The sequence below is a fragment of the Prionailurus bengalensis genome, chromosome A3 (assembly GCF_016509475.1).
Source record: "Prionailurus bengalensis isolate Pbe53 chromosome A3, Fcat_Pben_1.1_paternal_pri, whole genome shotgun sequence".
Classification (NCBI taxonomy): Eukaryota; Metazoa; Chordata; class Mammalia; order Carnivora; family Felidae; genus Prionailurus; species Prionailurus bengalensis.
In genome coordinates, this window is record NC_057354.1 from 41,707,681 (window position 1) to 41,732,420 (window position 24,740).

At 46.3% G+C, this 24,740-nt stretch overlaps 1 protein-coding gene across 3 annotated transcripts in view; it reads right to left on the reverse strand.

Moving 5' to 3' along the window:
• Positions 1-13,276: 13,276 nt before the first annotated feature.
• The window catches only part of KIF16B (kinesin family member 16B), a 289,278-nt gene continuing 277,814 nt past the window's right edge, over positions 13,277-24,740 (reverse strand). For 2 of the 3 annotated variants that reach the window (XM_043602924.1, XM_043602923.1), the window contains one exon: positions 13,277-14,585. In XM_043602924.1, coding sequence (XP_043458859.1) covers positions 14,427-14,585 — 159 coding nt within the window. In that variant the 3' untranslated portion in view covers positions 13,277-14,426. Of the gene's footprint in view, positions 14,586-19,274; positions 23,482-24,740 lie in introns of those variants that run through there. The other variant, XM_043602922.1, reaches the window with a different exon arrangement.

Below are 24,740 nucleotides of genomic sequence, written 5' to 3' on the forward strand. Positions count from 1 at the left end.
TTAAAAGTCTTCATCAGTTAACATTAAGTAAAGGAAGTGTCTTGGATGATTTGGGTAGGGCTTGACTGGACCCATTGGAAGACTTTAAAACCAGGGCTGAGATTTCTGAAAGGGAGGGAGAGAATGAGAGGGAGAGAGAGACAGGTGGAGGGAATTCCACCTGTGGGTGACAGCTTCTGACTATGCCTGCAGAGGACCCTACTTGTGGTCTTCCATCCATTAGCGTTACCCTACGGACCTCAATTTGTTGAGCCAGCCCACGATGGTGTAAGTGTCCTCTCTGGGAGATGATCTTAGCTTACTGAACCCACCCCAGTGACCAGGATGCTTTAGCTGGTCCTGTACTTGCAGAATCCATGGGCCTGGGTTGTGATTCTGTCCCTGGATGGAGCAGTGGAAAGAAAGCATAGAAGGGAGAGAAGAAAGGCAAGGAAGCAGGCTTTGAGGCATGGGCAAACATAAACCTGCTGTGGACTGAAGGAAAAGAGGAGGAAGGACTGGTGGACTCACTTTGGCATTTGACTGTGGCCCATACACATGGGGTGGCTGAGTACCTAAGCTGAACTGGGATTGAGGGAAGACCTTACTCTAAGGCACTCCAATACCCACCTCTGAAGTATCCCAGATCCCACACAAACCTCTAGCTGAGAATCACCACCCCCAGGCTCCTGCCAAACCTTTCCCCTCCAGAATCAGATTTCATGCTCCAGTGTGCCATGACAGTCCCTCAGGTTTGGCCATCTGGCTTCAGTTCACCACTTGTAGACTTCCTAGAAACCTGGCCGTCTCCCTTCTTCCATGTCCCACAGACACACACACGAGCATCTGTTGCATCTGGAATGTCTATGAGCCTCTGGTTATAAGCCTTCTCTTTGCTATTTGCTCTGGGTTTTTACAAGAACAAGAAATAACAACACATTTAGGAGCCTGGAAGCAATACTCCACCTCTGGGGTTTGGGATAGCACTTCCAATCTGTTCACGCTGAAGCAAAGAAGGATGACCAACACAACCTTGACTTTTCCTTTCCTTGACTTTTCCTTTCCTCCCAAATACCAAGAAGTGCAAGGATTTCAGCCAGAACACAGTTTTAGAAGGCAATGATCTTTTTTCTGCAGCTTTGTTTTCAATTACATTGGACATCCATCCATCCAATCCTGTTGATACCAAAGGGACAGACACCCACCCTGTCTTTCTCTCCTCACAGAGGCTGCCCCAGCCAAGGCTCCCGAATTTTTCTCGCATCTTCCACTTTGGTCCCTCTAGTCTGTTCCAAGCAGTAGCCTGAGGAGTCTTTTTAGAATGCTGGTCATTGCTACCCTCAGCCCCCAACCCCAAACATACACACCAACTCAGTGTAATAACCATGGAGCATGCCACGTGCTGAAGTAGGGGAACCAGCAGTGAACAGAAGAATGCAGTCTTGTCCTTCCAGAACTCATCACTTAGGAGGGCATCGGACATGGAAGCTGAAGGTTACAGACAGTTGTTATCAGTCCTGTATTTCCCACTGAGTCCTGAAGTCTAACCCCTCACTGGGTGTTTTGTGACTTGGCCCTAGTGGGCTCAGCGGATACCCCACACTTGGCACAGCCTCACCATGCTGGGCCCCTGCTGGCCCCCAACATGGTGACAACATTCTCATCTTACAGTCCTGAGCATGCGGTGCTCCATGTGATTGGACAACCCTGCAGTTACTTTTCTAGTGAGTTCTGATGTCCCACCTCAGGAGTCTTCCTAGAGACTTGAAGGACTGGGAAGAAACACCTCTGGATCCATTTTCCTGTAAGATCTGGGCCCATGATCTTTTAGCTATGGGACAGTGGAAATCCTTAGACAGTGCTGGGGGTGGTCTGGGGAAAGAGTGAGAAGGGAGGGGAAATAAGAGAGAAGGAGGGAGAAGAGAGTGTGAAGGGGAGAGGGAAGAGGGCTCTGGAGCTGGCATGGTTGGTGACCCCCCATCCCTATCTTCTATTTCACAACTGTTATTGAGCACCTGGTGAGAGCCATGAAATGGTCCCTGCCATCTGTAGGCTGACAGACTACAGGGAGGTGACAGATTTTCCATCAACCCGGTATCCCCCTCCCAGTCAGGCCCTGGGGCCCAAGCTCACCAACTGGATTTTGGAGGCTGAGGCTTTGGTTTTTTTATTTTTTATTTTTTACTTTATTTTTGTATTTTTCTCCCACAGGACTATGTTAGCCATGTCTGGTACAAAGGAAGAAGAAACAGTCATGATATGCAATAGAGTCCGATAGTCAACATATTTTACTGAATCATTTCCTGAAAAAAAAAAAGTATATATATGGCATACTTTACATACAGTAAAACCTTTTGCAATATACAGTTCTATGAATCTTACCAAATGCCTACACTTCTGTAACTCCCTCCACACTCAAGATATAGAACAACCCCTCACCCCAAAATATTCCCACGTGCTACCCCTTTGTGGGGAACTCCTCCCCCAACCTCCCCCCACCAAATCCCCCCTCCTGGAAAGCACTGATGTTTCCTTTCCCCGTGGCTTTGCCTTCTCAAAATATTCATGTAAGTGGAGTCTCACGGTAATTATATTAAAAAGTCATTATTAATTTATTGCTTGACTCAATTCTATAGTAATTGTTTCCCACTGTTTTTGTCGCATTTTCTTTGATCACTTCTGCATCAGACAATGATGTAACAGCACATTTAGGGAGAACAGAAAATAGGCTTTCCTTGGTGTCACAACGTGTTACTGGAAATAGCACCCTGTGGGGGCAGAGCTTCTTGCCTCAGGGAATATCCTGGGAGATGGAGCTCCTTGACCTTGGAGGACTGTGGTCTTGGTAGGACTGGTCCAACTCAGTGATACCCATCCTCCCCTCCTCCCTTGCCCCACTTAACAGTTGCTGTGGGTGTCAGAGACAGCCTGCCCACCCCATGGCAGTAATGGTGGGACCACCAGGTATGGGGTGGGGGGTGACACTTAAGCTTACCCTTGTTCCCTCCAGGAATGGCCAGGTTGCTGCTTCCCTGCCCGGGCTTCACCCTTGGAGGGGAGCCTGTGCATGTGAGGGGCGTAAGCTGAACTGTCAACTTTCTCTCAGGATAGCAGGGTTTCCAGGAAACAGCAATTCCCCCAAGCTTCAAAAGATGAGCATTTCTCTTCACAACTTTGACACTTGGACACAAAGGTGGCACATCAGGCCATTCTGTGTGTGCCCTCTCTGTCCTTCTGAGACATCTCTGCCAGCCCTCACAGAGGATGAAAAAGTACAACTCAAATTAGTAGATTCTGAACTAGAGATTTTTGTTATAAGGCAGAAGAGAAGGACGTTCAACCCAAGTGCTTGAACGAATATTCTGAATTACCTGTATTTTGGCATTCCCCCTTTACCACATGGATGATGGCTAATTAGAGATTGCTTCAAATATGTCTTATCTATTCAGACTTCCCCTTCTGAAAAACCTCACTTTTAATTGAATTCCCTTGAATTTGTAGGTCTGGCTTTGGCTTGTCTCCCCTGATAAGCCCTGCGACAGGGTATTTCTCAGATGGCAGGGACTGTTACAACTCACACTTCTGCACCTTTACGGATGAAGCTTTCTTTGCGATCAGATGTACTCTCAGCCACTTGTCATCCCCCACACCCAGGAGCCGATCGTCTGTCACTGATACCAGGAAATTTAATGAAAATAAATGAAGTTCTTTGAGTTCCCTGGACAGCATCCATTTTAAGAGGAAGACAGATACCAGCCCAGTCATTGTGGGCTGACTGGAGGGGTAAGATGTTGAAGCAAGCAACTATTAAATGTTCATTCCATTTCTTGAGGATTTCATTCTGATAATTAGAGAAGTATGAGCCCCAGAGCCAGGAGACTTGTTATATGCCAGCAGAGTGATTTCTTGGGACCCTGGACTCTTTGGCCAGTTCTCTTTCAGAACTTTCCTGCATAACTCCTTCACACCCGATGTGTCCACTCCTGGTATGGGTGAGCAGGAAAGCTCAAATGGGAAGACGAGCCTTGGATTCCGTGGCTTGGCAGAACAGGCCTCCACGTGAGAAAAGCAGTTGTGCAAAAAGGCCAAGCAGAGACTGGGAAAAACGAGACCGAGGCAACACTTCCAACGCCTTTGCTCACAGGATGTTAAACGTCTTCAGGAAATATCTGTTCCCAAATTCTGAAGTTCACAACAGCCAGGAAAATAGACGTTTCAGGCCTTTGAAGGTTAATGTCATGGCCCAGTGCCAGGAATGTTATGGCTGATCTTGCCTCTCATGGGGATAAACACAGAGAAGTAATTTCTCAGGTGAGTAGCACTACGGATCACTCAGGCAGAAGGGATGAGGCTGCCCACCTTGAGTGCAGAGAATAGAGGTGATTCCACACAGTTCCATAAGAGCCCTATTGTGACACCACTGCATTTAATCAACAGCATGTAAATTCAGGGTCCCCAGGCCCTTGACCATAGAGCTCACTTCCCTGCTAGATGCTCTAGAAACATCCTGTGTATGTCTGCAAGCCCTATTGAGATTGTAGTTCAGCCTTCCAGGACCCTGGGATTGGAGCAGATCCTTCCAAAATGACTTTCTTTGTCATGTAAGGGAAGAATTAGAGAAAGAGAAACTATCATTTTGGTGCAGGGAGGGGTGTCCTAGGATGCTTTGGCCCCTTGTCTTTTTAAAGCAGTCTTTCAACACTTCTTTCCATTTCAGGAAAAGTAGCCTATGGCAAAGGCAGATGCGGCAGGAGATGCTTGAGGTATCATTTCCCATGTGACGAGCATTGCATTGTGCAGGTGCCACATGGCTGCGGCCGCTTTGAGAGACAAGAGTGTCCAGTCTTTTGGGCTTCAACCTGATAAATGTTTGGAATAAATTTTACCTTTGCAGGTGAGCTCCTAGAGGACACAGCCCATGCAGATTAACTCCCAGACTAGAGTGTCCTGTGTCCAGCAATTGGCATACGCGGCATCCAAAGGATGTCCAGTGATGGGTTATGGTAGGGGACAGGGGGCCTGGCTTCCAGATTGTTCTCTGCAAATTGATTGATAGCTGATGAGTGTTAGGTCCAGGCTTCAACTGGAGCAAAAGCTCATTGTGCCAGTTAGTGAACACATATCTCCCAGCTCAAAACCTGTCCCTCTCTGCTCTGGGATGCAGGGACTGGGACTCTGCAGACCTTGTTTCTGCTCTGCCAGCTGCTCCCAGTTACGCTCGGCCAAGACAGGGCCCTAGAGGGAGACAAGCAAGGCTAGGAGACCAAGAAGGGATGTGTTTCTTTTGCTTTCTGTTTCTGTGAACATCATCTCTACAACACTTCCTGTCTGCTTCCTCTTCCTGATTAGATGACTTCCTGTTCCCGTCAGCATCACCCCAGCTACACTTCTCCCCTCCAGGAGCAGCAGCTGAATCCAGTGTGCAGTTTTCCCAACATTTGCCGACAAGCCTCACTGCACCCTGGCCCGTAGAGACGCCAGCACCTCGTCCTCAGAAGCCCGGGTCCCAGCCCCACAGGATCCTCCCCGCCTGCCCCCCCGCCCCCAGACACCAGTACCAGTGCCAGTGCCCCTTCCCTTTGGGCTGTCAGTTTCAACTCTGTGGCGGCCTTTCCTCCAAGCTTCTAAGTTTTAATAATTCTAATCTTCTCATGTTCTCCCCAGCACTCTGGATGGCAGTTTCCTGTGGTTACTACCTCTGCCATACCTTGGAGTTTTCTGTTTTTCACCTTCTACATTAACTATAGTTGTTTTAAATTCTCTTTATGAAAATAACTGGTGCGATACCTATCCTGACTGATGCACTCAGCATTTTCCTCTCATCCGGGCAGTGGTAGGACGTTGAGGCTCAGGTAAGTGACTTGGGTAAGCCATCACCTCCTTCCAGCTGCTTTGCCTTTGGTAAATTAAGAGATGGATTTAAATCAGAGATTTCAGGGGCACCTGGGTGGCTCAGTCAATTAAGCATCTGACGTTGGCTCAGGTGATGATCTCACAGCTCGTGGGTTTGAGCCCCACGTCGGGCTCTGAGCTGACAGCTTGAAGCCTGGAGCCTGCCTCAGATTCTCTGACTCCCTCTCTCTCTGCCCCTCCCCTGCTCATGCTCTCTCTCTCTCTCTCTCTTTCTCTCAAAACTCAATCAGAGATTGCAAATGGTAACCATGGGCAGAGTGCCACCTGCAGGTGGGTTGGGTTTGCCCGGCTCCCACGTGTGCACTTTTGCAGCATGCCCTCAATTCCCTTTGGTGGAGGATGTCCTCTCATCCACATGTGTATTGTGTGTCTAACTCCTGAGCGGATCTTGGATCCAGATTGTTTCCAAGGCTCCTTCCGGCTCTGACATCCTTTTGTCTCCACCCAGGTGGAGTGGTGTTGCTGGGAGCTTGGAGAATGTCCCAAAGGTGGTACAACTCAACTGATGCAATTTCAGTTCCGTTGCAGGCACAGGAAGAAAATGCGAGAAATAACAGGCCCCCTCTGTTGGGGCCGCTCTGAGCAACCTAGACCTCCCTGGAGGCATTAAAAGTATGCTAAAGTTGTGTTCTGCAGGGCCGGCTTGGATTATCACCTATTCCTCATCCACAAGATGCCGCCTTACTGGCAGACTTTCCAGAACAGATGGAGACTTTCCTTCTATGCTTTGAATGCTTTGCTTGGCTTAAGGACACAACAAGAAGCTTGGACGCTGGTAGCAGAGTATTCATGGTTTTTTTGGGAAACTAGCAGAGCTCCTGCCATCCCCAAGGGTATCTGAGGCTCTCAGGAGCCCCACACAGCTCACTGAGGTCATAGCCACATGTGCAAAGAGGTGACACAGAAAGCTGGTGTGGCACTTAGTAGAAGCAGCAGGAACCTGACTTTATCTGATGCCAAAAAGAAGTATCATGTGCAGCCAGAGGGCCCTAGGTGGCCCGCCCTATCTTTCCTCTTGCTTTTAACTTCAATAGATTCGTCCCTGAAAAAAGCTACCTAGGGAGATTGTCTTTGAAGTGTCCCCACCCCCAACAAAATGAACTCTTGCCTCGGCATGTACATCCCCTTTCTGACTCTGAGAGAGGAGGCCTTTGAGCCAGAAGCACAGCAGAGGGGAATCGGCAGTGTGGGCCTGGCTGTTTGTGATACCCAAGGCCAGGTGTATCCCCCTGTCAGGCTGAACACAACCTGTCATCCTTCACTTCTGCTGCACCTTCTCCTCACCTGACATGTGTCTTGACCCCCATGGCCTCTTCCTTTTGTGGGAAGCTTTCAGTGACCACAGCCACAGCCAGTGGCAGTCTGTCCCCTATTAGTCATGTTGTCATCGTTGGGGGGCCCAAGAAGGGCTCCTTCTGTGTGCACCCAGCAGAGAAGCTAGCTCACCAAATGGCCTCGTGAATTAATGTATGAAGAGCAATGGCCCTTTTGAATGGTAGCACTGAATTCATACAAAGTGGACCAGGCTGAAATTTTGGGGAGACCCTGTGTTAGGGATGTTAGTCTCTGAGCCACTGATCCACAGAAACTGACCTGCTTTATTGAACCACATTCTCAGGCTGGCTGAGAGATTTTTGCTTTCTTTTCCAGCCAAGGGGCTTCTCTGTACCCGGAATGGGTTACAGGCTGTTTATTTAATCTGAAAGCATTTTTTTTCTTTCATGGAGTGGCTGGGATGCTTATGCTCAGCCTCAAAAGGTGGACAGAGGAGTTGATGTCCACTTAGGGCTGCAGATCATGGCACCCCAGCCTTAAGGAGGACACAGTGTCCTTGTGCAACTGCTGGTCTGTCATAGACCAAACTCCATAACCTCATAGTTTCTTGACAGCTATGTCTGCATGGGGCTCCTTATTCTTCTGTTTACAAAGCAAGGATTAGGTGGGAGCCCAAAGACAAGACATGAACTTTACTTGGGTTTGCTGGCTACTGTATTATGGGACTTTGGACACACCCGGCAAGACATCTGAGGGTCTGGTGAGATCATGCCTCTCTAAGGCAAAAGCCCCTGAAATCTCAGAATCTGAAATACACCTAAGGTCAAGATGACAAGAGCAGAACTTCCGGCCTTTAGATGGCACAGGACAGTATTCTCAGTCAGATCTTATCCCTTCGTTGTTAATATTGGATCAGGAAGTTTGCTTCTCTTTATTACGTGTGATTTTAAAGGATGAGCCCTACTTGCCATGTGCTCTTCCCCCAGGGGAATATCCTTCCAAAACAGTGGTGGCTGATGGGAAATGTGATCTCATTTACAAAATTTCAGCCAGCAGCCTCTCAGGTGCTCATTCCTCTGGCCTCTTTCTCTCCAACCTGTCATGTCTACGGCCATACCACCCTGAATGTACCTGATCTCGTCGGATCTTGGAAGCTAAGCAGGGTCAGGCCTGTTCCCGGTTGGATGGGAGTCCAACCTGTCACTGTCCCTGATGTTCTCTTCATGTTATAGCGATGAGCATTTTCCCTCTTGCACACATGCGCTTTCCTCGATTTGGGGCAATCCCTTTGCCTCCTTGGCACTCATTTCTCCTCACTGCTCAGGTCTTAGCTCAGGGAAACTGCAGAGCCTCCCAGATGAAATCATTTCTCTAGTACGTTCTCCCCTGGCACCATCTACTCTTGTTCCATACCATTTATCACAATTTGCAGTCACGTGATTGGGCAAGCATTGGTGGGTCGCTGAGTGGAATGAGAGCTCCCTGAGGGCGGGTCCATGGCCATACAGCTCACCTCAGTGTGGGGGCCCCAGTCCCATGCTAGGACATGGAAGACGCTCATGAGTATGTGGTGAATGGTGTGTGGGATGCCAACGATGAGCAGGTCAGTGCTCTCACAACCAGGAATGAGCAGAACACAACCAGTTGCTCTACCTTCTCTGCGCCATGTTCTCTCTCAGCCAGGATCTCAATACTTAACATGTGGCCAGTGGACTCACATGAATGGCCACAGTTCGGTCTGATCCTTCCTTCAACCTTCCACATGGCAGGAAGGAGCTGGCGGTGTGGCTGTGACACGTACACAGCTGGCTTTAAGTAGGGCAAGCATCATCCATACTTTATGAACTTTCTGAGGCTCATCTCACCGTGTTTGTCCATCCTTTCTCCCAAACCCTTACGGGGTACAGAACAAGAGAGGGGCCAGTGGGGTGCACAAGGCAGGGAGAGGAATGGCTTACACAGGAAATGAATGAGGTAGGACTAGGCGGCGGTGTGAGTAGTGGGGCTGGGCCAGCTGGCACCGGTTTCCTGATCAGACACGCGCATACATGCAACAGACAGCGAGGCTGCTGAACAGCAACCTCTTCAGACGCATCCTCCACTCTAGAACACTCTGCGCTTCAGAATCCAAGGGGAGCACTGCACTCTTTGGCCTTGAGTTCTTTACGGAAAAAAGAAATCTATACGTGGGTGTATTTAGGCTGCGGCCCTTGTACCAGAAGGCAAAGAAAATCCTTTATAATGTAAACATGACTTTCCCCATCTGCTTATAAAGGATAAACAGGGTTTTAATATTACTCTGCAATCAAAGAATTGCACCCTCTGTGAATTGACTTTACTTATTACATTCATTAAAATTAGGGCTTAAAACACCAACCAAAAAGAGTCATTTATAACGGCAAGCCACACACCCCCATTCCTCCAGCCACCCCTCACCGCCCCACCCCCCCGCCCCATATACACCATAGCTTCTGGCTTGTTTTCAGGAGAAAAGCTAACAGAATTTAGAATCTATGAAAGTGCAAATATTAAAGATGCTCTTAATCACCGCCAACTGCTATGATTGTTCACTGTGATTCCTCTCCTCTAAGATATTCCCTGGCAGCTTTGGAAAAGCAGCTGCAATCTTTCTCCCTTCCTCCCTCCTTCCCTTCCTTCCTCCTGGCTGAGAAGGAAGAAGGAGCCTCAGGAATAGCAGACCCTCAGGCTGTAATTTAGTGAGAGGCTCTCAGGCACAACTTTAAGTGCTACTGGAAACATTTCTGCAAATATTAACTGTGCATAAGGATTCACAACACTTTGAGGAAAATAACTCCGCTTTTAAGCAGTGAAGATATTTAACTATATTTTTCACATGTTTTTTTTTTTCCCTACCCGGACTTAAGTTCTAGACAAGGGTTTCTCTCTTTCAGGTGACCTGCCTTAATGGTACCGAACAGCTTTGTACGCTAACCCTTTGGGGCTTTTGCATTCTGCTGATGCATTTCCCTCTGTGCATTGCCAATTTTATACCTAGTGCACTTCCCCATTTTCAATGCAGAAAGAAAGATGGTTTGTGCATATTTTTGCAAACACATCTATTTCTCCCTAAATGGGGAAGATTCTGCCTTTCCAGCAATGGAGAAGGAGAAAAATCAAATTGATGAACCTCAAATTCTGACAGAAGAATCAGTTTTTGGAGAGGTAATCCCCAGGTTAAAAAAAAACTTTATTATTTAATTTTCAAATTAAGGGGTACCAAATGAGCATAGTCAAAGAAAGAACATTTTATAGTCATTTTCCAAGAGATGCACAAAAGGGAGAAACTTCTAGAAAGGCAGTGCAGTAAGAGACAGTGCCAGAGCATAGCGCACAGAATTCTACAGTGATAAATGCATGCAGATTGCTGTTTGCAGGGAACAAGGATAAACTCGCATCCTTGAACCCCTTCAGTTCAGCCAAATGTCTTTCTGTCTTTCCTACCATTTCAAAATGTAGCTGGGTTCTTCTGGGTTCCCAGATGGACAAGCCTTCTGAAGGTAACAGCCTGGCCACCACCAACATCACCTCAGATAACTCCCAGGTACCACTGTAGGATCCATTTGAAATATGACGCTTTAGAAATTTATAACAACCGGTGGATTTGTTTCAACTCAGAAACAATTCTGTATGTGCAAAATTCAAAATTTCAGCACCAGAGAGTCGTTACCCATGTAATTATCATCAGAAAAAAACACTCTGAACAAAAGGAAAAAAGTCGACAACCGGGTCCTCTTCTTGCACGTAGCAAGAGGCCTGCCATTAAAAGGTGGGACAGACAGGGCTTAATCTGCCAAGAATGAGCCCCCCTAGATTAATGGCCTTTAATTAGTTTCCCCAAAACATAACTCACCTGTCATAATTTAAGTAAAACTGAAGCAGTTGATTTTGCCATGGATTTATTTTACAGACATTTCTTATTCCTCTTCTTCAAAATGAAAACAAACAAAAACAAACAAAAAAACCCACTTACCCAGTAACAGAGTCCATCCTGAACTACTCTTGCATGGGTGTGTAGGAATATGGGAAGACAAGGGCCTCACATGGGAGAAATGTTCAACCCCGGACTAATGACCCCTCAAGGCATCATTCTAGGCGTTTGTGAAGGAGCATATTTAAAACCTCTCTCCAACACTACTGATCGGAAAGCAGGGTGTCACTGAAAATTCTCTCATGACCATCTTGAATTGTTACTTAAGTTCCCTCTGAGGAGATGAGGCCTGCTTGGGGTAGGCTCGGCATAACAACGAGCCACGTCACAACAGAAGCCTGCTCTCTACTCCGGACGGCAGGTCTGAGGAAGCGATGGGGCACGCGTTGGATTGTGCACTGGGGGAGGTGGATCTGAACCTCATCTTTGAAACTTGCACTCAGAACATCAACGTGCCCCGACTCTGAGGCGAGGGACTGCAGCCTTGCAGGAGCTACATATCTGAGCTCACAGATGCTCTAAGCTGTGAAACTTCTGGCTCCTTCTGCCCAAACTGCCGAGCATGCGCTGGCCAGAGCACGAAGTGGGTGGATGGAGCCAAGTGTAGAACTGGGCCTTTCTACATACAGATGTGCACAGACGTGGCCCTGGGGCCTGGGTACCCAGTTCATGAGTCTCCAGGCATCTCCACATTATGGGCCTGAGAATCTTCTAGACGCCCATCATTCGGAAGCCAGCATGACTTAGCTATTCCCTATGCACAAGCCCAAATTAGTCAAGACGGCGAGGCCTGGGTGGGATCCCAGCCGAAGGCGCCTACCCTACTTGTGAGTATAAACAAGCTTGGTGTACACATTTTACTATGTAAGCAAGACCTAGGACATGCTAGGTCCTAGGTCCTAAAGAATCCTAAGTTCCTTAGATGTGTCCAACTGACTACAGGAATTTTTAGAAGTTGATGGCACCTCAATCTGAATTGATAAAACGGTCATTTTAGCACTACTTTATTTGAGGCACTCGAAGTAAAAAAATCGGTATCTGCTAATTTTCTTTTACTTCTCTGAATCAGTCTAAATTAACAAAGCTTCAATTCTGTCATCCTGACTCTGACATCTGTTTTGTCTACACTCCAGAAACTCCATTATTTGTTTAGGTGAGACTTTTCATTGGCTTTTCAACATTCCCTCATGTTTTATTCAGGTCAAGCTGCCTTTGGGTCTGGTTAGAAGTTTGTATTTCACATCCGCACACCAGGGGCTTACCTGGCCCATCCATCGGGAGTAGTTATCCCCCTGCTTGTGACCACGGCTAGAACAGGAAAGAGAGATTATCCTGTGCAACAGCTTGTTTTCAGATGGGGAGACTGAGGCTCAGAGAGGTGAAATGACCCACAAACACTACAGCCAGCTTTAGCCAGAGGCAGCTAGCGCTTGAACTTCAAACTCAATACTGATTACTTAAGATGAGGATTGGAATCAAAGGGTCTTCTGGCTCCTGCATGGCTCACAAACACGGGTCTATTTATTCTTGCCAGGTTATTATCGTATCCTGTGTCACTTCAGTGAAACGCTTGCCATGAGCCTGGCCTCAGAGACAGGTCCAAAAGGGCAGGGGACAGATTATCTGGTCAGCTGAAGAAAACCATTTATTTACTCTGCAAATGAGGGACAATCTGTAGTGTTTTGACTCCTTTTAGATGAATGACCTATGGTTAATTATTATATCCCAGCTTTATCCTTAAATCTGCAGGTTTAAATTCTCTGGTAGTAATTGCCTCTAAACCTATGCCTGTAATCACTGCTGGAGACAAAAAGCAAGTCTTTCTGTAGCAATTTTTAAATGTCCTCATTTTTGTCATATTAAACTGTGATATCTAATTAGTGTAATAATAGTTTTCCCCCTTATTGGGATAATTGCATCTTTAAACATATTTTTCAGGTTGGAGGGCTCAGTTGCACAGGTATATTGTAGAAGACTAAATGCAAACACACATTTTGTTACCCCATTCATTCGTGGCTTCAAATGTTACTCTAACAGCATCTTCTGCAACACAAATGCTAAATTATACATTACCGATCTTTCCAAACACATTAGATAAATTTTTAAACAGACCAGTAGGGATGATCATGTCGCAAACTTAAAATAAACGGTGCTACAGGATAGGTTCTATAACTTCATTTAATATTGATAGCAGCTCAATTTAAATTTTGAAATAGCAAATACCTTTAATAAATTTGGCGTGGATGATTATATATTTTGATACAACTATTGTACAGGCGTGTGTACATATATAAATCTATAGGTAGAATTATATACATTTCAGTATATGCCACATATTTTTCCACTTACATTTTTCTTCTTAGTAAAACAAAGCAGTTTTATTGTACATGGATGTGCAATGCTACATTAAGTCCTGAGTAATTTTAAGGGATCATTAATAAACTACTGTAAATTCTAGTCTTTCAGCCAAAGATCCAGTAGGTTCTGTAACAAAAACGTGAAAAAAAAATTTAAAAATATGCATTCAGCTACGCGCTTGTTTTGTGCTTAGTGGAGAAAGCTCAAGAATGCACAGTAGCCATTTACATTTAGGAAAATTTCCTCAGATATTCAAGATTAAACATATATCCTGTTTGTATGGATGTACAGATGTTTTAAGTGATGTCGCCTACATCTAATTTGTCAGGCATGGAAGATTCCAGTCATGATTGGACCATAAATCCCTTTTGCAGAATATGAAATTCTGTGTAAACATCAGTGGTCAGGTATCGTACAAAAGTTCTGACTCAAATGAGGGGAAACGGAAAAAATACAATGAAATCATTTAAAATGCTTCTCGTGGGATACAGCCAGCCATATGGAAGGCATATAAAAAATAAGATATATTTTGATGGAAGAGGAAACCAGATGAAAGTCATTTCAAATAGGTCTGGTAAGCCGCACACCCAGTTTGGGAGGTCCCAGGTTGGCGTGGCTCAGGGAGGCCCAAGATAAGCCGGCCACGTCCATTTTGCCACAGGGGACGGCCTCCCGCTGCGAGGAGGAGGGAGCACTATGGGGGAAAAGGCCACATTCAACGGCAATGGAACAGTAGCAGCTGCCCGTCAGGGTCACCACCAGCGAAGCGAAACATGCCAGTCCAAAGTCAGGCACCCGGGAGGCCCTGGCGGGGCGGCCCAGGCCGGCTGCTGCACGTCCGGCTGCCACAGGAGGAGGCAGGCCCAGAAGGAGTGTGGGAGGCTGCCGCGCGCCGGGAGGGCCACGTGGACGAGAAGGCACTGCATCGGTGGTTCCTCCGTCACCCCCAGCTCTACCCCGTCCCGTGGCTGCTGTAGTCAAAGACCCCTTTCTTGAAGAATGGCGAGAACTCACAGATGGTGTGTTTGGAAAGAGTCAGCCCCACTTTGTCGATGTGTAGGGGAGACGTCGCGGACTGCAGCATCACGCTGAAAAAGTCCCTGAGGTATTTCTGAGGAAGAGACGGGAGACAAAACGTGGTTAGACGTCGTCGTGGGGTGGAGTCAAGAAGAGAGAAGAAATCCCAGAAACAACTTGCCACCCACTTTGGAACAGCTGTTGCTGCCATTGGAAACAGCACATGGGAATCTGTGTGTCCTTGGCCTTCACCAGACCAACCCAAGGGAATAGAGCCACCACATCCATTACGCAGGTGTCTCTGCTCTCTGGCTCAGGGCAACATGGCCTCAGGTCTACCTGCGGACAATGCCCAGAGAAATGCCAATGTGGTGCCAGGATGGGGGGTGGGGAAGTGGTCTGCTTGCCAACAATAGTGGCATCAGTTAATATCCTATTTTTTAACAGGTCGTTTCCCCCCAACTTACTTGTTAAATAGAAAGCCAATTAAAGGGAGGGGGAAAAAGGCTAGCCATCTGTAGAATGCTAAATGTGCTGCTCACTAGCATTTTTAAACAGCACTGTAACTGTCTGATTTGGATCCTTTAAAGGAAAAGAAATGCTGGGGACAAGCGGGTCAGTTCCAAGTACTAATATTTACGAGTCATTTTGCAAAACCCATAATCATCAATGAAAAGAAATTCTGACTAAGATTAATTGCTCTGAACCCCCTGCTCTGCCCCTCCCCACGGCTGCACGTGTTTGTCACAGCAGTCGCCGCCTTTTCTGGCACCGAGCAAGCAAAGCATGTCTGGGACGAGGATCCGAGATGCCGGGGATGGAATGAGACGTGGGTGCAGGCAGGATGTATTAAAGGAAAAGAGGACATACAGAAATAGTTCATATATTTCAGGTCAGGCAAGTGTTATTTACAAGAGAAAATGAGTAAGCCTAAATCTTTATTACTGCCTCAGCTTATTTCAAAAATATAAATGATCCTATCACAAATGCTGACATTAAACATAATTATTATGGACTTTGAGTAACAAAGAAATTTGTCAGTGAAACATGGCTGAGGCCGAGAAGCAGTGGTTCCCACCAGGGGCGGTCCACCCCATAGAAGACACACAGTGATGTCTGCAGATGGTTTCATTACTCTGGGTGGGGGGGTGTGGCGTGCATCTAGGCGCATCCCACGATGCACGGGACAGCCCCATGCAAGCATTATTGCGTTCCCAATGTCACTCACGCAACGATTGCGAAAACCTGGCCCAGCAGAAGTGGCATCCAGCTGCCCCTACGAACTGCCGGCCTTAAATTTACTTCTGAAAGACACTCTGCTCAAGGAAAATTCATCAGCTACTTTCTTAAAAGTAATGAGGATTATTAATAATTGACACTGTATAGTAATTTACTTTCTAAAAATCTTCTAACGTCTCATTTCTTACTGATGCACAGTCACTGTACGTTCTTCAAACGGACAATCTGGTGAGTCTTGAACCGTGTGTACACCCGTGAAGCCATCCCCAAAGCAAGAGAACAAAACATTTGTACTGTGCCTCCGCATTTCTGAGCTCACCTTGTTTTATGTTGTTATTGTACTCCGCCTAGAATTATCTGCTCTTATTAGTCATAGCCATTTTTGGATGAGGACCCTGTTGTCAGGGAGGTGAGCAAGGCTAGCGATCAGGAGAGGGGACTTGGAAAACAAGGGTTTTTAACTCGGACTCTGTCTTTTTTGTTCAGTATTCCTCACTTACTGGTCTCACGGTAATCTCTCAGGAAAGGAGCTTGGAAGAGCGATCAGGTCGAGGCGAGAAGGTGTCAAGACCAATTGCTGAAAAATGAAGATCTTACACCAGTACTTTTTTGCATCAGGGGCAAAAGGAACCGGACTTCAACCTCACTGGGGGAAGGGAAGCGGAGAACAGCAACTTTAGAGGGACCCAAAAATCCATCTAACGTGGATGCGAGTGTCCAACGCAGACCACACCTGCCGGCCGGCCAATCTTTACAATGCGATAAATACACGTGTAAACACGTGCGCAAACTGACTGTTGTGGGAAGGTCAAGAGGGAAGTGTTTCCAGCAAGGATGAGGAGGAGCTTGTGCACTGCAGTGTGGGGCCACAAGTCTGCCACAGTCTAAAACTCGAACAGAGCTGGGAACAGCCCCTGCTACAGGTCTCCCACAGGCCGCACGAGTGTGCAGACTAATGCTCACAACCAGCTTGCCCTGGAGATGAATTCCGACAGGATGGAAGGTATTCAAATCTAGGAACAGATGTTGTATCCGCATTTGTCGTAATTGGTTCACAAAGAGTGGGGGACCTTTAAAGGGCCAGTGGAACCCAAAGGGGGTCATGAAAAGTTAAAGTTAAAAAACACAGATAAAAATAAAGAAAATATTGGAGATGCCTTCCCTGCCCAGTCACCGCCATCAAGAGACCAGTAAACTAAACTAGGTGCAGGGAGTGTCTTTTTCTTTAAATGAACTCACTGGCATGTCTCCATGGAAACTGGAGATACAGGGACCTCATACAACGCATTAGAAACATTACAGGAGAGTTTTTTCATTGCAAAACAAACCTCTGCATTGCAGGATTGGGCAGCCGGGGCTCCCTTTACATAGACTGCTTCCTTGGCCAAAGAAATGCTTTGATTAGAGAGTACTCTTCATAGTGACCTTGAGGTGCTCTGAAGTATCCAAGGGGAGGCAGGGTGGCCTTGGTGCTGTGTCCAGAGCCACGTGCTTGCAGTGGGCCGGACAACTTCTGGTGAATGACAAAACCAAAGGACTAGGTGTAGGGCTGGGGACAGAAGACAAAAGTAAACTCCCAGAAGGTTCCTGAGGTCACAGACAGCATATCCTTCTTCTTTGTAACCACTGCCATGCCTGGCACACTGCTGAGCTTGGGAAAAGTGCCTGGAAAGAACCCTGATGATGGACGCTGGTGAGTTAATTTTTAAAAATTGAGGTGTACCCTGAGAAAACAGTATGCGCACACAGCCTAATGAAGTTTCCAAGACTGGACGTACCTGTGTGATGAGCACCTAGATAAAAACGAGACAATGTTGCTAGTACCCAGGGGGCCCGCCTCACGTTCCCTCGCAGTCCTTTCTCCAACGACAACGCTATCCTGACTTCTCCCGCTATTGAGTAGTTCTGCCAGTTTTTGAAGCTCACACTACTGGAACCACGCAGGACACTCTCTTTTGTGTCTGGCCTCCTGTGTGTAACACAAAGCTTGGGAGATTCGCTCACCCTGTTGGGCATCCTTGTAGTTTGCTCATGATCATGGCTGTATAGTATTCTGCATGTGCACATGCCCACTGACTGTCTTTTGCAGACAGTCCAGCAACGGTGACTAGTTTGATTCTTCTCTCTGAGCTCTTCCTCAGTGATAAAATCTGCCTCTACATAACGCGGTGTCTGGTGAATCAAGCTTATCACTCTTTCTCCAATAAAAAAGTTTCCCTTTAGGAGTTGAGGCTCAGGCCTAGATCAGCCAATGAACTAGAACTCGACTTTTGCATATATTTAATATACGTTACAATTATACATAAAATACATATTTAAATATACACATATTTACATTAGTAATTTTTGTGGCTTGGGCTTACCATGTTTTCTATGGCATCTGTGGCTGAAGGGAGAAAATGAGAGTCCTTCCTGTCAAGGCTAGCCCTCCCTGCTATGTGAAAAATAAGTCCAGGGGCCAAGCTGTATCCCCAGAGCAGTGCACTTTATAAAAAAGTATTACAAAAATTGAAGGACATTAGGAGTTTAAGTAGCTTATCAGGGTCAGAAGGGCAAAGTAGGAAAAGGATTTGTGAAATCCAATATCAAGTTTCTGTTTCTTTCACATGGCATTTTCTCCATTGAAAAAAGAAGAAGAAGAAACAAAAGTAATCTGTTGCTGTTTGGGACCACAGAGGGCCGGTAACCCCTGCCCGCCGAGGGCGGGGTGGGGGGGGGGCATCTCACCTGAGTCCTTGCTTCATTCAACACTCGGATCAGGGCCACTGAGAATAGATGGTTATATCCCCAGAGGTTGTGCAACATTTCGGCCCTGCCTCATCCTGGTACTTGGAGGATGTAGGTCAGATTAAACCAAATCCTTTTTCAATTAAGATTGCAAACCCATAGTACAGAGCAAGAAGGGGTCTGGGACAGGGTCTGAGTATGAGTGATTGCAGGATAGGGCAGGGGCCAAAAGGGGCCCTGAGAGATGGAGGGGCCGGCTGGAGGAGGGTGAGAGAGGAAGTTTTGGGATGGAAGGGGGAACAGAAGCCACAGGGGAGAGAAGGCAAATAGCACAGCAATATTGGAGATCAAACTCTGTGAGTCATGTATTGATTTGGCAAAAAAAAAAAAAAAAAGATTTAAGAAATATATGAGACATTTATCTAGGTTATTTACTTTTTGCTACTTGGACTAACACTAAAGTATAAGGTGTTTTCTTATTGATACTTTCAGAAAATCAGGCTTAGATGGCAGATCTTGAACGCACATTTCAGTACTGAACAGAGTACCTGGATTCCATAAAGTGCCTTTCTTCTACAGTCCGCGGGAATATCTTATTATGTTTTTATTTTTTTAATGTTTATTTATTTATTTATGAGCGAGCACAAGTGGGAAGAGGGGCAGAGAGAGAGGGAGACACAGAATCTGAAGCATGCTCCAGCCTCTGAGTTGTCAGCCCAGAGCCTGACACAGGACTCAAACCCACAAACAGTGAGATCATGACCTGAGCCAAAGTCAAACACTTAACCGACTGAGCCACCCAGGTACCCCTCTTATTATTTTTTAAAGTCAATCCATGCAAAGGCAATGAGCAGGCGTAGACGAAACTGGGAGAGACCACCCCATGGGTGTGTTCCAAATGGAACTGTTAAATAGGCATGTGCTTTTAATCTCCACCTCCAAATAAGACAAAATCCTGAGGGGACCAGGAGCCTTTCAAAAGAAGGCCGAAAGAACACAGGAAAGACGAGGACACACAGCTTGTTGGAGACACCTACATCAGGCTCCTGACCTCTCCTTTCCAAAGGAAAGTGGTCAGCTCATACCTGCCAAGACCACTCTATTTCCTGAGGATTGTCTCCCACGTACACACAACAGTCTGACCAGCTCCCATCTTGTTGCTCTCACGAAGAGGCCAGTTATCAAGGGCATGTAATGTTCTAGGCACAGTGAGAACTTTTCATGGTATATCTCATTTACTTACCACAAGAGCTATTTATGAAATAGCTATTTATGAAATAGGGACACTGCATGGGACCCATCTGCCAGATGAAGAAACTGAGGACCAAGAGGCTTAAGTAATGCCCCAAAGGTCATGAAGCACAGAGGTGGGAATACCAGATCCATACCCACATCTTTCAGCCCTAGAGGCTGGGTCTCAATCACCAGCCTGCTGTCCAGCGTCTACCATCCCTGTTTTATCCTGTTGGGCCTCCCATGTCCTGAGCACTGTTGTCTCTCACCAGGCAAGGTTGTCTACACTGAGCCAGATATGCTGCCTTTTCCAGGCCTGAGGCTGCTCTCACAGAGACAGGGGGCCTCTGGGTTCTCTAGAGTTAATGTTCCATACAAACATGAGAAAAAGACCTCTAGCTGTGAGCCTTATACTCTTCTCCACAGAGTCCAATGTAACTCTGTTCATGCTCTGATATCTTCCTTACAGAGCCTTGGTGAGCACTGGCCATGTTTTGACTGCCCTGCTTCCTTTTCCCTTCCCTAATAGCACTCAGATTCCCTTCTGAAAAAACAGCTTTCCCTTCTTTGGGGGTTGGTTATCTAGCTGACTTATGGCAGAGGGCTGGTGAGTTTTTCCCATTCATATTCTGGGATGGGCACCTCACTGCCAAAGAGCTACTGGAGATACCACTTGGAATCTGCTGGAATCGATCTCTTATTGACTTCACAGCCACTGCCATAGAGCATTTATAAGAGTGTAAGAAATTCAGGGACCTCTCTCACAGAGGGGCAGCTCCAGGAGAGACTTTGGTCGGGCCATTCCCAAGCCTGGGAGTGGAGAAGTCCATTTGCTTACAATGCGGCCCCAGTGATTTTCCACTGTTTGCAAACAAGTTAACAGACATTAACTCCGGAGCACTGGCAGGTAGTAGGTGCCAGTCAAGATCAGAGGAAACCTTCCACCTATACCACATCCAAGCCCCTGGGCTGTGGGGGGTGTAGTCTGTAGTCACATCAAGATCTGCCCAAGTCACCCTTCTCTCACTCCTAGGAGGCTTTAGTGACTAACATTTTTGATGGGTCAGTGCATCCTAGTGGTACATCCCCGGCCAAGTATTTACCTGGAAAGCTCCTGCCCAAAGCCTGATACATACACGCAGGCCAATCTTCAAAATTCCAACACCATTTCAAAATACAACAACTAAATATTATTAATCTTTTGAACCAAAACACAGGCTAATATGGTCTACTGGCTGTGTTAATGAGTTCTGAAAGGTGAAGCACACTCCCTACAGCAATACAGGGTAATTCAGCAAGAATTTAGTCAATTATTTTAGAGCTTTAGCCTGGTACCTCAATCGATACATTGCATGAGGAAAAAAATGGAAAATATAATGTGCTGCTACATGCTATTTTCATTTTTATTTCATTCTTGATGAAGGTCATTTTGTTAACATGATTCATATGTGCCTTACAATATAATTTTAGGCTCTGCTCTAGCTGAAAGGAAAAGTACTTAAGTTACCGGAACAACCTAGCTAAAAGCTGGCCTTACGATGGCCTCTGCTGGCTTGTTCTTTTCAATTCTGGAGTTTCTGGATGAAACGTTAGTCTGGTCATTGGGACCGACCATATGCTCCATAGTCCTTCCAGGCAAAAACCTGCATGATCAGCAGGGAGTTCGATAGTGTGGCCCTTCTCATCTCGCAGCCATTTCCTTTCAGGTCTGGGATCTGGAAAGGAGGGAAGACGGAGTGGTATCCAAACTCAGCAAACTGTGTGAGCAAGGAAGTAAGTAAGGCTAGCATGTGCAGGGCTCTGTGTGGGGAACAGCAGGACTTGAAGGAGAATGTGGAAGACCTGGATGCTGGATTTGGATCTTCAGGCACTTTGTACAAAACACTTACCAGTTCATGAGCTCCCATGACCCCTAAGACATGCTGAGGTGGAGGAGGACAGGTATGTGAACCCTGTTTACAGATGAGGAAACTGAGATCCCAAGAGGCAGTGGCTTAGCCAATGTCAACGGACTATAGAAGCTGACAAACAACTTGGTCTTTAAATTCAGGAGAAAGTCAGATGGCTTAATGTCACTTACAAGGTGCAATCCCTTAAGCCTGAAAGGTAATGAGTAAATGTGCATGTAAACACAGCCCTTCTCTTTAGGGATCTCCATACCATGCAGACTCTCAGAATTTACTGTGTGTGAGTGTGTGTGTGTGTGTGTGCGCATGTGCACACGCACGCACGCATAGAGAACACGTGGGAATAAGAGGGCTTCAGAAGCGTTTCAAAGATCTTACCTTATTTTTTGGCTCCCTTCCTTTTGCTTTAATGCTCAGGGGGATAAAGTCATGACTATTTTAGGTTACTAAAAAGCTTGCTTTAACAGGGCTCATGACTGTAAGTGTAGTCTGCTGCTCATTTCACAGGCATGCACCACCCAGCTGTGCCACTCTCATGATTTCCCCAGCCATCTCATTGTTGTGGAGCCCCTTCATCTCACAAAATTTTAACATAAATTTGTAATGTAATTTAAAGTTATTGAAATTATTAAAACGTACTTTAAAAATGTAGTAGGGCCTTATCTACCTTTCCACTGTGACATATTAACAGGGAAGACAGTTTGCTGGAATTCATTTCCAGAAGCCATTAGCCAGGGCAGCTTAAAGATAACGATCAGTCTAATAAGACTTAGAGGTTTCATTTACCTTGTAGCACTTGGAAAATTCATCCTTGACTGATGGGTTCCAAAGACCAATCAAGCGGGGATGGAGACATGCTGGGATATTTCTAGACATGAGAGGTCTGGTCACCACTGGCCATGGATCATGAATCAACCCCCTACCAGTGGGGTCAATATTCACTCACTCAAGTCTTCCCAGTTCTAAACTCTCATAAATTCTAGTCGACACCTTTCTCTGGCTATTTTAGGGATCCTAAAATTTGTCTCCACTGAATCAAAAATGCTGGGTTCCTTTCCTGACATGGTCCTAAATGTCCTCTACACTCTGATGAAATTAGGATGGTTTAATTCAAGCAACTCATCCATCCACCACAGTTACCACACACCTGCCCTACATGGAGCAGCATGCCAAGCACTGGGTGTCCAACGTTGACTAAAACAGACATTGAGCCTGTGCTGAAAAGGAGCCTGGGCCGCCCAGCACCATCTCCTCATTGTCCAGAATCCTTCATCTAAATCCTACTTGTCTTCTGAAGACTGGATCAAGGTTTGTTCTTTGTCGGCTCCTCTTGAGACTTCATTCATGCACCCAACAAATATTTACTGAGAGCTTTCTATATGCCATGCTGCTGAGGAGTCAGTAGTGAATAAGGTCAGTTCTCGTCTTGAGTCACATGCAGGCATTCCAGGGACTTGGGACAAGTAAAGCTCTGATTAAAATATGGAATGAGATGATTTTGGAGTACATAGAAAAGGCATCCAGCCTAGTCCTGGGAACTGGTGACATTTCTGCCAAGAGCTGAAGGATGAGTAAGAATCAGACAGGTAGAGATACTCGTGGAAGATACTGTAGAAGCCTATTCCCGGCAGTGGGGGGGGGCGGGGGGGGGCGGAGAGGGGCGGGGGATGTGCAAAGCCTCATGTTGACAATGAACAGTTTGGGGTCCCACCAAGAGTCCAGCATGGCTGGACCACACACTATGTGGGGTTCATTTACGCGGGGGACACACTTCTGGAATGTACTGCTCACTGGATCGGCTCTCCAATGGTCCTCATGTTGCAGCTTCTTCACTGTGCTCCAACAGCATCTCTTCTCTCTGATCCATGGATCCTGCCAGGCCTTCTGTTTTCCAAGAGAAAACACTGGAAATAAAGCTGACAGTGAAGGAGTCACCTTGCAGGCTTCGGTGCCCCATCTGAGCCCAGTCCTCAGTGGAACCATGATCAGAATACAGCCATGTAAGTGGCCTGACATGATACCTGACATTTGGAAAAGATGAACCACTTGGCCAAGCCCTGCCCAAATTCCAGAACCACAGCATCACAAGCAATAAAGTGGTGGCTGCTTTAAGGAAGTTAAGTTTTGGGGTAGTTTATTACGTGGTGATAGATAATCACAATAGATATGTGTGGGAAGAAGGTAAGGGATGAGAGAGTCAATGAAATTAGTCAAAGCAGAATAGAAAAGTCTCATTGGTTTTTATTTATAATTTATGACTAGCCATACATCACAGTCCGTGCTACTAACCTTTTCCAACCTTTTTAGTATTTCTAATGAATAATTCTATCTTAGCAGGTACTTCTTTTCTATCCATCCTAGGTTTTAAAGTAAATACTTGAAATAAGTAGTCATCATTTGAAATATGGCATTTATTTCTTGATTTTATAGAGAATTCTGAGAGCTCCCAGTTAAAATTCATCAGGGTGAAAATGTTAGTCTGTGATTACAGAATTGGAACTATTCATTACAGCTATTCAGAGAATCTTCTTTATGAGCTTAATGACATAAGCATATTGTATTGAATTATTATGGTACTGCATCAATTGGACTCATAAATTTAATATACTCAGTCTGGTTCACATATTCTAATAAAATCCAGTGAGCTTTAAACATTTTATAAGGAATGCGCATTTAAAGTCATGTGATATTCAGTTTTTACAGGTTGGCGTTCCTGCTCAGGGTAAGAAGCGAGCTTCAATGATCTCGGCCACCCGGCCTGGTAGACGAGCAAGCTTGGGGGGAGACCCCCCCCCCCCCCCGCCCGCCTCAGACAAACAGGCCACATTAGAAAGCCCCAAATCCATCAGCTCAGGCTGTGAAGTTGGTTGAGCTTTTCTCTAGAACCCAAGTGGGTATCAGGCCCATCTTTTCGGCTCATGAAGGGAAGAGAGCAACTAGCTGAGGCTGCATCTTGAGCCGTGAGCAATGGCATGTCAGCTGTAAGGGAGCAGGCAAACCCGCTTCCAGGCAGTCTGACAGGCCCCCCTCTCAACCTCATTCGGCTGAAGCAAAATACGGCAGGACAGACACTGTGGAGAAGCGCAGTTTCCAGGGCTCGCTCTGGTTCTTTGACTTTTGTTTACTGGATCTAGGTTAAGAGA